Here is a 13,537-nt window from a genome sequence, read left to right on the forward strand (position 1 = left end):
CAGTCAAAGCGGTTTACATATACTATATGCAGGTACTTTTTCAGATCCTGGTGGGCTCACAATCTAAGTTCTGTACCTGGAGTAATGAAGAGTTAAGTGAGTTGGCCAGGATCACAAGGAGCTGCAGTGGGAATCAAATCCAGTTCCCCAGGTTCTCAGCCTACTGCACTATTAGGCTGTTACTCTTTAAAATATTTACATCACTTTTCCCTCTTATTACAGCAGTAATAATGCCTTCCTCTGTTTATACAGGGTGAGGCAAAAATAGTAAATCCATACAATGCTGAGCTGTGTGTTGTTTTTTGTTTTTTGCAGTTTTCTCAGTAACTTTGTGAATTTCTTGTTGAAATTCATACATACTTAGTTGTCATACTTACATATTACTATTAAACAACGTTTAATTCTTAAGCTATTTATGTTGCTGATTTTTAATGTGTAAAAATCATTAGGTAGTTACACTAAAATATGTTTGAGATAAAACACAGTAAATTGATATTCTAATAACATGTAAGAATTTTGCAATCACTTTGAAAGCTCAGGGGCTGATTTTATAAATAGGAGTCATGATTGTAGGCAGTGGTAAGCGTCTTACCGCTATCTGGCAGCCAATCCTGATGCATGTTTTTAGAAAAAACCTACCTGAGGCAGGCAGCCTACACTGTAGGCATTTTCGCGGGTCAAAGGACACCTAAGCTCCCTCAAGACTGGGTTTGGGCATGGTTTCACCCAGAAGTGGCCTTGGGTATGAGCGGCCCTAGTCATCTCCCTAGACCCGTGACAGATGTCTGACATTTAGGCCAGCAAAATGCTGACCTACATTTCAAATAGACGTGGTCACTGAGCTGATCGCGGCAAAGAAATCTCCCTAGCGCGATCAGCTGAGTGGCCATGGCAGGAACCCTCCACCATAAAGTTGGCCGGCAGGAGGGATGCCCACTCCCTCCCACTGGAATCTCTGAACCCCCACATGAACTCGGCCGACAGGAAGGATGCCCACAATTTTGGAGTGGCGGGCCAGCCAGGCAGAGGATGTGAGTGTCCCTCCAGCTGGACGTTCAACTAAAAGGTACAGGGGGAGGAGGGGTTGAGGGTAGAGTTAGGGGTGCAGGGTTGGGGGCATGAGAGGGGGTGGCGGTGGTAGAAGGGAGTGGACATCCCTCTTGCCCCTGCTTACTTCATGAGTGAGGCTTCGGGGGTTCCGGTGGGAGGGAGTGGGCATCCCTCCTGCTGGCAGAGTTCGTGTGGGGGTTCCCTGTCGCAGCCACTCAACTGATGGTAATGGATCAGGCATGATTCTCTAACCAAAGGCCTTCAGTCGCTTTGTTGATTGGTACGAGTGTTAAGCTTCCCCAGATCATCTGCTGACATCTTGCCCATGATTGTCATTCTGATCTAAATGCTTTTACTTTCAAAATTGTTTTCGGAACAACCTCCCCCCAAAACAAAATAAAGCAGTTCATTGCATTATTATACAATATAATACTGTGAAACACAATATAATTGGATTTTTAGCTACCTTTTTGCTATCTAGTACAGTTCCCACCCAATAATATAACCAAAATGCTTTAAAAGAAATTATCTGTAAATTATATTATCAAATACCAATTATTCAAATTGTTTACAAATCCGTCACTGACACATCATTAACACTAAGCTTGTACCCCTTTTTTTAATAATAGTTTTACAGTGCAAACATTTTTGAACACATGAAAATCGCTGTGGCTATGCTAAAAAGTCTGTACCTTCTGCTGTTATTTAAAAGATAATCTCATGCTACTCGGCACAAAAATATAGACAGTAACAGCAAATAAAGCTGTAAAATTACATATTGAAATTCTTAGCAGTTGCTGAGATAACAGCAAAAAAACTCTAGGGGGTTACTTTTTTTTTTTTTGCTTCCCCCTGTAGTGTTATAATTGCCTGGGTGGTTACATATTTTTTTTTTTTTTAATTTGCTTGTTTAATATCTTGCTTTTAATGAACCCCTTTACATTTGTGGGTAGTAAGTAGTTCATGATTTGCTGTAAGATCATAACTTGCCTGATTTTTGTATGTTGTCAAATTCTAAATAAGGTATAGAATAGGGGAACATTTCTGACATGATGAACACACCTACAAAAAATGGGAATTTTATTTAGAACTTCTGAATGTACAGTACCGTTCCCGTTCCCTCCCCCCCCCCCCCCCCCCCGAAAATAAGACTGGGTCATATTAATTTTTGCTCCAAAAGACTCGGGGCTTATTTTCAGGGGATGTCTTATTTTTTTTCTTTCTTGGGGATTAAAATACTGCTATCAGTCCCTTTAAATCTACCATTAAATCAAGTGCATTATGACTGTACCCCTATGGGAGGGGCTTTAGGCATCTGAGCCAATCAGGGCCTTAGGTCCCTCCCCGGTGTATCCTGGAATGCACCAAGAAGGGGAAGGCCTGGCATTTTGCAGTTGTGGGCCTGCCAGCAGAAGGGAGTGGGCATCCCTCTTGCCAGCCATCAAATAAAGGTATGGTGGGCATTTGGGGTGGAGTTGGGGAGTGTGAGGGGGATCTTGGGGGGTCGGGTGGAGTTGGGAATGCTGGGGTGTCAGGGGTGGAGTTGGGGAGTGTTTGGTAGGGTTCACGGGGGATGATGGGTCCAATGGCAAGAAGGAGTGGGCAACCTTCCTGCTTTGGTCTGTGTTGGCTGAGAGTTCGCTGTTGCAGCAGGAGGAATTGGGCACTCCTCTTGCCTTGGACATTCAAAGGTCGATCTTAATTGGGGCTTATTTTTGGGGTAGGGCTTATATTACGATCATCTTGAAAAATCATGCTAGGGTTTATTTTCTGGTTAGGTCTTATATTTGGGTAAATACGGTAGTATAAATGTGCTTTGGTTAAAAAAGAATATTTTGTTATATAAAAATCTTTTTGTACTCGCTCATCACAAAATAATTTTATTTGCTGTCATAAGTTGTCTCTTACTCATGACTTCTCTTCCACAGCTTTTTCCTTTTCTAGCTGCTTTGTGAATTTTTTGCCCTTTTTATTGTTTCCCCCTTATGACAAGTACTATGATTTGTTTCTTTTTCTTTGTTTGGTCCCTTGTCAGTTTCATGTCTCCACTTTTTGGGATTGTAAACCTCCATGACTCCAAATGATATAACAATATAACAAAAGTGTAAATAACTCTTCTAAATTGCCTAGTCACACACTCATAACTCATTTGTCTCACACACACAAAAAATTATCCTGTTCTTGTCTACTGATGCTGTATAATATTTTAGAGACAGTCTTGTTTCCTTATCTATGTTATACAGCTCTTTCTGATGTTGCTGGATGTTGAGGAGATACAGCAGAAGATATCTCATGTACCAGAAGAAGAGCGTATTCGGTTCCATGAGAAGCAAGACCAGAAGGTGGATTACATTTTCATGTGCTTGCAGCCCTTGGCAGGGGATCATGACACAGGGTAAGTGATTGATTTTTAATGCAGGTAGGAAAAGGGCAGAGGACAGCCCTTACATTTTTCATAGCAGGTACAGTCATTTTCCATGGGAATTTTCCAACCTGTCATTATGTTCTGAAGTTCTTTTCATAGCTGATGTAAAAAAACAAATAAGTTGGTTCACTGAAATGAACGGCCTATTCTGTTACACCCACTCCAAAGTCATTACAATAGGTCTTTCATTCCAACCTGTGAACCGGGTGTTCCTCTGCTCTTCCCACTTGGCAAAGGAATACAGAGACCCCTGCAGTTTTCATTTCTGCAAGCAAGCCACGCAGAGGTTTTTCTGGTCTGCTCTGCTTCCTTTTTTTTTTTTTTTTTACATTTAAAGTTAATTTTTTTGGGTGGCTCTAGTGCCTGGAGACCCTTTTGAGGGTTTTCTGTCTGGGAAAGGACGCAGTTCTGTGACGCCGGACTGCTGCTCCACAGGGCAAGCTTCGAGTGGACTTTGGAGCCAGCCTGCTATGTGCCTCCTTTGGAGCTCGGGGTCTGTCCCACTGGAAGGGTGCTTGCCTTATGACCTTATCAGAGGTTTAAGCACAGGCTCCACAGGGCAAGCTTCGAGTGGACTTTGGAGCCAGCCTGCTATGTGCCTCCTTTGGAGCTCGGGGTCTGTCCCACTGGAAGGGTGCTTGCCTTATGACCTTATCAGAGGTTTAAGCACAGGCTTGGATATGCCCTGCGGTCACATGGGGAGGTTTCATGGGGATGGAGATTTCGGTCGGCAGCCTGAAGATCCTAAAGATTGAGCTGTTTAGAGAAAAGCTGAGGTAGAAAATGCTTTCCCTTCAGCTACACAGAAAGCTGACAGGCAGGCACTGTGGAGACTGTAAGTACAGCCCTATTACTTCCTATGAGACAATTAGGGTAGGGGGATCTGAAAACGGGATTTTAGTCATATCTGGGGATAGGAGTCGGCTCTCTCACTCCCCAAAACCCCAAATTGCTGGCTTTTGAACTTCTAGGAAGTCTCCACAAAGTGTTTTAGTTGCAAATTTTCTGCCAGTGGCCATCTTGGATTTTTAGCAATCTAATTTTCAACTTCAAATTTCTGCATCACAACACCTCAATTTCATTGGAAATCATTAGGGATGGTCTCCTTCACCTCTGTAGATGTAAATTCATGTGTGGATTGCGTCCGATTACTGGCGGAGTGTCTGTGTACCACATGCCACAGTGCACGAGGGGAGAAGGCGTGAGCTTCAAGCCTTACCTCCTCTAGGTCAGAGTCAGCCAGGACAGAAGACGGGAGGGATCTCTCCTGTACCAGCCTACCACTGGACCACCAGGTCATATGGCAGGCTCGGTGGAGGCCTGCAGGACATCAGGAGAGAGGGGGTACCGGGCAGGGAGGTGGGACAGAGTACAGAGCCAGGTAGCAAAGTATGGGAAACAGGATGGAAAGCGTGGCAGAGAGTGAGGGGGCCTGGGTGCAGATCCTGCAGGGCACATTAATATTAACCCCTCCAGCTTATATTCAAGTCGACCTTTTTTTCTCCTCTTTTTGGGGAAAAGGGTACCTCAACATATTCGGATAGTCTTATATTCATATTTGGTACTTGAAAGGTATTAATATGGAAACAAATGTTTTCCAGAGAAGGGGAAATGGTAAAACTAAAGAACATGAATTAAGGTTGCAGGGTGGTAGACTTAGGAGTCAGGAAATTTTTTTTCATGGAGAAGGTTTATGCCTGGCATGCCCTCCCGAGGGAGGTGGTAGAGACAAAAATGGGGATGGAATCCAAAAGGAATGGGATGAACACAGAGGACCTCTAATTAGTAAGTGGTTAGTGTGTAAAAAAAAAAAGATTGAAACCACAAAGGAATTTTTTCAAAAGACAGTTTATCAGAATTGAAAGATTTGTTTAGTTCTTTTATTACACATAACAGTGGACTTCAACAAATGAATGGAATCTTTATATAGGAATTTGTTCATGAAGGGTAGCAAGTGTATTGGAAGAGGATTTAATAAGGAAGCTTCAAAAAGAAGCCATCTAGGAGTGTCAAGATCATTTATGGGATTAAACCAATGGATTGCTTGGGAAAATCTAAAGACAGAATCGTAAATTGCAGAATGTGGGAGATTTACTCTACTATTGTCTTTAGAAAGTTTTTGTTTAAGGCTATAAATGAGGAGGCTTATTTTTCAAGAGGAACTTTTCTTAGGGAGTCTATTTCTTTTGTAAGTCTGATTACTAAATGGAAAGGGAATCCTGCTTAATATATAACTGAGTTTGGAGGCAAGAACCATTTTTATTGCTTCAAATCTACCCTGCCATGTGAGGTGTCATGGTGACCAGGTGTCAAGTAGGGAATTGGTTAAAAATATCTCTATTTAATTTCAAAGTTCATCAATAGATCTACAAAACCAAATACCTAGATATTTTAATTAGTTCCCATGAAAAAGGTAACTTGATAAGTGATGTTTTATAATTAGTGAAGATAATGGCATGACAGAAGATTTATTCTAGTTAATTTTGTACCCAGAAATTTTTGAGAGATTTTCAATACAGTTACATAGATGTAAAAGTCTACTGTGGTATACAGTAGGATATCATCTGCATGTATAGAAAGTATGTATGACTCTGATCCAATGGTAACTCCTTTAATATTTGGATTAGTCCTGATAGCTAATGGTTCAAAAGCCAAATTAAAAAGTAAGTGGGATAAAGGACCACCTTGTGTGTTACCTCTTAACAGAAAAAAAATGGGAAAGGATACCATTTACTGAAATTGAGGCCTAAAAGTTTCTATACAGTTATTTTATTGTGAAGTAAAACAGCAGTGCTCACCAGGCTTCGGGAGCAGCCAAAAAACTTATCTGCAGCAAAGCAGAAGCTAGTTGAATAATACAGCAAATGGGTTGTCTTGCATGGGGACTATGTGGAAAAGTGATATGTTTAGGTGCTCAGTTACTTCTATTAAAGTCTATGAATTAGGGTTAGTAATATTTTATGTAATCTTGTAGCAATAATTTTAGCATATTTTGTCTATATTAAGATAATTTGGCCTATAATTACCAATTTTACTGTGGTCTTCATCAGGTTTGGGGATAGCTATAATGGTGGATTCAAGAAGAGATCCCAAATTGTTGTAAAGTATAGCTTGGTAAATAAAGCTTAACTTGGGTGCCTGTATGTCTGTTGTGAATCTTATCACTTCCTGGGGCCTTACCTCTTGGAGAGATTTAATTGCATTAAGTATTTCTTTGATAGATATCTCTCTCTTTTCTAGTACAGTATTTTGAGAGGGGGGACACCTTTGGATGGTTGATCAGTTAATTTTTGGAAAAGAGATATATCAAATTGAACTTCAGAGAAGTATAGAGATTTATAAAAATCTTGGAATTGTGGTGTAATAACAGTATCATGATAAGAATCACCAGTGGAGTATATTTGTGATACTCTAGATCTATTAATTATGTTTTTAAGATATTGAGCTAATAGTGTGTGGTTAGCTTTCTTATTCTCAGCATAAAATCTGGATTTTTGTAAATCAAGTAGAAGATCCTCATTTGTCATTTTAAGGATAAAAGATTTGAGTATGTGGATGAATTATCTGATAAATATTGACAGTCAAATATTAAATTTAGAATCTCAAGGTCTACTATTAGTTTTTAATTTCTCTGTTCTTGCCTAAGGGTGGCTTTAAAAGCATCCCACCAAATGGGAATTTGATAATTGTCTATAGTATTTAAAATGAAGTAAACATTAATTTCCTTTCTTATATAATTTATGAATTCCTCATCTTGGAGAAGGGCTGAGTTAAAGCACCAAGGAAGTTTGGATCTGCTTTGAATAATTTTATCTAAACTTAAAGAAATCATTGAGTGGTCAATATTAGTACGTGTGATATTGGATATTAGTGGTGGTGGTGGTGAAAAAAAAATATTCAGGAAAAAGCTATTGTGAGGTGGAGAAAAAAAAGAGAATTCTCATTCATTTGGATGTGTGAGTCTCTAAGGCCCGGATTCTTTAAATGGTGCTGATATCAGAAGCCATCTAAAAAGTGGTCACCAATCGCTTGTCAATCACGCATCATCAGCGCCATTACAGAATCACAATTGCGGGAAACATAGGTGCCAGATATGCAGGCCAGGGTTTTCTAGGCCTACATTTCTAGCACCTGTCTGCATGAATCATGCCTACTTACTTAGGTGCTTTAGGCCAGTGTTCTTCAACCTTTTTACACCTATGGACTGGCGGAAATAAAATAATTATTTTGTGGACCGGCAAACTAATATAACTGAAATTTTATAAAACCCCATTGCCGCCCTGTCCTCACGAGCTCGGTCCCATTAACCATCTGATCCCATCCGCACAAGCCTCAAATAGTTATGATTTTATACTGAACATATTTTATTAAAGTATAAAAAGAAACAATATTCTGTACAATTGTCATTTTATAAATATAAATAATACAGGGCAAGGATCAACAAAACCCCCGTCTCCCCTCCCCTTCACATATATCCCATCTACTATCAAGAAAACTGAATAAGCCAAATTATTACAGAATGCTACACAAATATCATGCTAACAGAATACCGCAGTCACACATGGCAGGAATGCAACTAGGGCAACTGCCTCCTGGTCAGAGAAAGCCCTAAGCCAGCTGGAAGCTAAAGACGCACTGCCTGGGCTTTGCACTCCCCAGTTATGTTTAACATCAGCTCTAGCAGAATACATATTTTAAATCTGATATATTCTAATCACAAGATAGAAATAAAATTATTTTTTCTACCTTTTGTCGTCTCTAGTTTCTGCTTTCATCGTCTTTTCACTCTCTTCCATCCAGCGTCTGCCCTGTCTCTTCAATCCAGCATCTGCCTCTTCCATCCACTGTCTGCCCTCTACCCCTCCCCCTCCCTTTCCCATATGGTATCTGCGTTCTTTCTATGCCCCTCTCTCCTACACCAGATCTAGCATCTTTGTCCCTCTTTCCTTATTTTTCATCTGACCCCCCTTCCCAGCATCAATCTCTCTCTACCTTGTCATTCCTCTGTCTCTCCCCTTTCCCTCATCTGATCTCTCCATTCCATCCTGACTCCTTCCCCTCCTCTAATCTCCCTGCCAGCTGTTTCCTTCCAATGTTCCAGCAGTACCTTCTCCCTTTCTTCCTCCCCTTATCCAACAGTAACTCTCTTCCCTTTCCCTTCCCCTTCTCCCCTGTCAGCAGTAGCCCCTTCCCCTCCCTTGTCCAGGAGTATCCCTTCTCCCTTTCCTCCTTCCCTTATCCAACAGTAATTCTCATCCCTTCCCTTTCCCTTCTCCCCTGCCAGCAGTAGCCCCTTGTCTCCCTTGTCTAGGAGCACCTCTACTCCCTTCCCTCCTTCCCTCTCCAGCAAATGTTTCCTTGATGTAGGCTAGCGGCAGCTCTGTGTGCTTTTAACTTTGGCACACAGCTGCCCCTAAGCAGTATTTTAGCGCGGTTTCATGAGGCAGCCTCGGGGCCTTTAGTAGGCCGGCCCACTTCAATGATGCGATGTGGGCCGGCCTACCAAAGGCCCCGAGGCTGCCTCATGAAACCGTGCTAAAATACTGCCTAGCCTTAGGGGCACCTGTGTGCCGAAGTTAAAAGCACACAGACCTGCCGCTGCTTTTCTGGGGGTGCGGAGAAGTCGGTGGTGGCAGGCAGGAGTTCCGGCATAGCGACGGCAACAGGAAGTTGCACGTCAGCTGACGCCAGCATCTTTTGCTGCGGTGGGGTCCTGAATCCTTCGCGGACCGGCAAGATTTTTTTGCGGACCAATACCGGTCCGCGGACCGGCGGTTGAAGAACTGTGCTTTAGGCCATTTAATGCCACTTTTCGTTGGCCACACTTACAGTGGTATTCGGCGGCCTAAGGCTCCTACATAGGCACGATTCTGTCACTGGTTTTTTTTTGTTTGTTTGTTTGTTTGTTTTAAAGACATCAGTAGGCGCCTTGTAACTCTGTTAAAAACATTGTTTGAACTATGTTTTTAACTGAGATTGTGTGCCTAAATCGGTGCCGGTTCGAGAATCTTTTTTTTTATATATATATATATATATTCTTTATTCATTTTTAAAACTTACAATAAGTGCAACAACATATAACATCAATTTATACTTAAATACATCACTTAATATCCTATTAAAATCTAATTCAGATCCCATATTCCTCTCCCCAATAATCAATAACTTTCATCAAACATAAGAAGACATATAATAACCCCCTCTCCACATTATTTGCACTCATAAGAAAACCAAAATACCCTCCCACACTTCTCCCCCCACCTTAGATGTGCATATTTAAGGGAAAAATGATATGATATTCATTACAGTATTTTGTTAATGGCTCCTAAATATCTTGGACTTTCTTAAAATTCCCCTGCTGCATGGCAGTTACCCTTTCCATTTTAAATATGTGACAGAGAGAGTTCCACCACAAGCTATAATTCAAATGATCCCAATTTTTCATAATATGTTGTATGGCGACCCCTGTCATAATGAGTAATAGCTTGTTATTATTAGAAGATATTTGGCTTTTAGCCCTCATTGATGTACCAAATAACACAGTATCATACAATAATGTAACCGGATTTTCCAACAAGCTATTTATTTGACCCCAAATTGATTTCCAAAAAGTAAGTATCAATGGACAATAGAATAGCAAATGATCTAATATCTCAGCTTCAAGATGACAGTTCCAGCATCTATTAGACTTAGAGCTATCTAACGTCTGTAAACGAACTGGGGTCTAAAATGCTCTATGTAACAGAAAAAATCACATTTGTCTCAGACGCGGACACTGTACATCTCATCCTCCAAGCCCAAATTTGTGGCCATTGAGACACAGTAATCTGATGCTTAATCTCAATGCTCCAAATGTCATGCAGACCAGTCTTTAGTTTCTTATTCAAAAATCCAGATATTAATTTATACCACTGAGCGGCCTGGTGTCCCAGGAAGTCCACCTGAAAACATAAGAGCGGCAAACTATACTGATTTCTAAGATTTTTCCATTCAGGGAATCCTACCTGAATGGCCTGCTTCAACTGCAACCATCTATAATTTTGTGATTTATTAAGACCAAATTTGTGTTCCAATTGTAAAAAATCAAGCAGTGTACCATGAGAAATAACAGTCTCCAAAGTACGTATACCTGCCTTCATCCAATACTTCCAGATGACCTTATATCCGCCAATTTGAATCTTGAAGTTCAGCCATAGGGTCTGATAAGTTGATTTATGAACTGGAATAGGTGTTAAATTATTCACACATTTCCATGTATCTACTAATATTCTATTGTCCTTAAACAGCCTAGGCATTTTAATACTTAACACATGACTCAATTTCAATGGAGACAGGAGTTGCCATTTCAACCATAGCCAATCTGGGAGATTTTCCATGAGCTCTGGGAGGATCCAGAGGGGTACAATCCAGAGGGGTACAATCCTTTGGGAGGATTGAGGGGTACAGATAGAACCAGAGGTAGGTTATAGAAGTGGTCAGAAACCACTTCACAGGTCATAGACTTGATGGGCCGCCGCGGGAGTGGACCACTGGGCGAGATGGACCTCTGGTCTGACCCAGTGGAGGCAACTTCTTATGTTCTTATACCCTGATGCATAATATAGGATTGATGATACCTATAAAAATTTGGAAAATTTACCCCCCTGCCGTAATTGGTTTTTGTAAAGTTACTAAAGCAATTCTTGCAATTTTACCGAGCCAAATAAATTTTGTCAGTATATTATTTAATTTTTTATAAAAGGACCCTGGAAAATAAACTGGCAACATACCATTTGGTAACAAACCACAGGCAAAATCATCATTTTTACTGTTTGAACTCTCCCCCACCAAGAAAGATGTAATGAAAGCAATGATAATATTTAACTGTCATTTCAAAAAGTGCCCTCACAGAAAAAATTTCACTCTCAGTCCATTTGCATCTCCTCATCCAAAAATTCCCTAAGTTTTTTTTTAGGATCTTCAAAATTAGTAGTTTTATTGTTCAGAGTCACCTTCATAGTAGCAGGATAAAAAAGTCCATATTTTGCTCTCCTTTCCTTTAGCTCAGATCTCGGCAATAAGAACTCCTTTCTTACTGAAGCCGTGTGTTTTTCAAAATCAGTAACTTATGCTCCTTTAGAGATCTATTCTGCTTAGCTGTAGAAAGGATTTGCAGCACTTGTTGATATCACAGGATCCTTATTATCATTGGTCTTGGACCTCTTTGACTGTTTGATCTATAAGCAGGAATTCAGTGGGCTCTTTCTATCTCAAACGGGAATGTAAACTCCAAAGATAATAATTTAAGTAGCATTTCTTGCATATATTGGGCCGCATTCGCCCCTGGCTTATATCTGATAACTCTATAGTGTAACCACTTTGCTGATTGTCCAGCACATCTTGTTGTAAACTGCCTCGAACTATCATGGCTTTGGCGGTATATAAGATTAAAATTATTATTATTATTTCAATCCCTCAGGAAGACCCAGTAAACCAAACATTGTTTCTTCTGGAATAATTTTCAGCTTGCTCCAGATCTTTAGTCAGGCAATTAATTGTTTTCCTGTCTGCTGCAACTTTAGTTAATTCCTCCTCGCATCCTTGAACTCTGTCTCCAATTGATCCACTTTAACAGAGCACACAGATAATTTTTGTGACAAGTTAAACAGTTCTGTTTGAATTGAGTTTAATTTTTCCGTGTTACCCTGTACTGTATCCAAAATCTTCCTCAATTCAATCATAACAGGATCAGTCACTTCACTCTGCTCTGCAGGTAATGGTGTCATTGAAGGTGTCAGAGGATCCAGCTTTGATCTTTTTGCCACATTGTTAGCAAAGGCAGCTTCCAATTTGGTTTGGTTTTTAGAAGCCCTGGAGGGGCATAATAAAAAAAACCATCTAAGTCCCCTTTTGGCCTAAGGCCTTAAGCGTTGAAAGTAGAAGCAGGGAAAATGTCCATTATCAAAAAAAAAAGTCCAACAGGAGGGTTTTTTTTTTTTTTATAATGGCCTGCCTCTATGTTCAGCTGTTTAAACGCCCAGACCACCACTACGTCTAAACTTATACCATATAATCAACCTAAAAAAAGCCTAAGTCCCAAAAGTCCAAAACAAGGGCTTTTAGGCGAAGGAGGAGCCAGTCCTTCGCCTAAAAGCTGGACCGGTGTCAGTCAAAAACAATATCGATTACAGAATCCCCCCCCCCCAACAATGATCCAGAAAGGAAGGAAGCCAAGCCCTCTTTCCCCGGCGAACCACAACCACCCCCCCAACCCGCCGACATCCCTTGAATGGCTGGTCTTAGGTGCCTGGGCCAACCAGAATAGGCCAACAATTTTCATGTATGGGGGGTCGGGTGTAGGGTCAGTGGAGGGGTCTCGTGGGTGGTGGGAGGTTTTTAGCGGGCCGATCAGGGGTTCGGGAAGGGGAGGGATGGTCGTGGGGGGATTGCGTCGGAGCAGGAGGGCCTGAGAGATAGGGTGGTCGCCTGGGCAGGAGGGGTTGGGCTCCCTCCTGGCCCGATGTCAGCGGGGCAAGAGGGCTTGGACTCCCTCTTTCCCTGATCGTTGTCGGGGGGGGGGGGGGTTCGTGGCTCACCGGGGCAAGAAGGCTTGCGATCCCTCTTGCCCCAATCGTTGTTGGCGGGGCCAGGAGGGCTTGGGCTCTCTCCTGGCCTGATGGGATCGGGGGGGGAGGGGTGGATCACTGCAGGAGAGATGGGTCATCTCTCCTGCTACTTAAGTGATCCCAAGTGCCGCATTTGGCGGCACTTGGTGGTATTGCTATTGCGGCAGGGGAGATGAAGCATCTCTCCTGCTCCAATGGCTGCGGTAGGGGGGGTGGTAAGTTGCCGGGGCGCTGAGCTGATCGCACCAGCTGCCATCAACTCAGCAGCCCCTTTTTTGGCACTTATACGTTTTGACTTAGACCAAGTCAAAACAGGTATAAGTGCCAACTAGGCAACCTGCCTAAACTTTTGGTTATACCTGCTGTACACCTAGGTCTGGGTCGGCCCATCTCCCGCCCACCCACCTACCTCCCGCCCTTTCCCCTCCTCTAAAAATGCCTTTTTTCGCTCTATGCG

General features: G+C 41.8%; 1 protein-coding gene across 4 annotated transcripts in view; it reads left to right on the forward strand.

The window, feature by feature from the left end:
- PATL2 (PAT1 homolog 2) overlaps nucleotides 1–13,537 on the forward strand; it is a 177,121-nt gene that overhangs the window by 132,034 nt on the left and 31,550 nt on the right. For all 4 annotated transcript variants that reach the window (XM_033944301.1, XM_033944303.1, XM_033944302.1 and 1 more), the window contains exon 13: nucleotides 3,294–3,445. In XM_033944301.1, the coding sequence (XP_033800192.1) occupies nucleotides 3,294–3,445 (152 nt within the window). The remainder of the gene's footprint in view (nucleotides 1–3,293; nucleotides 3,446–13,537) is intronic.

Source organism: Geotrypetes seraphini, chromosome 5 (assembly GCF_902459505.1).
Source record: "Geotrypetes seraphini chromosome 5, aGeoSer1.1, whole genome shotgun sequence".
Taxonomy (NCBI): Eukaryota; Metazoa; Chordata; class Amphibia; order Gymnophiona; family Dermophiidae; genus Geotrypetes; species Geotrypetes seraphini.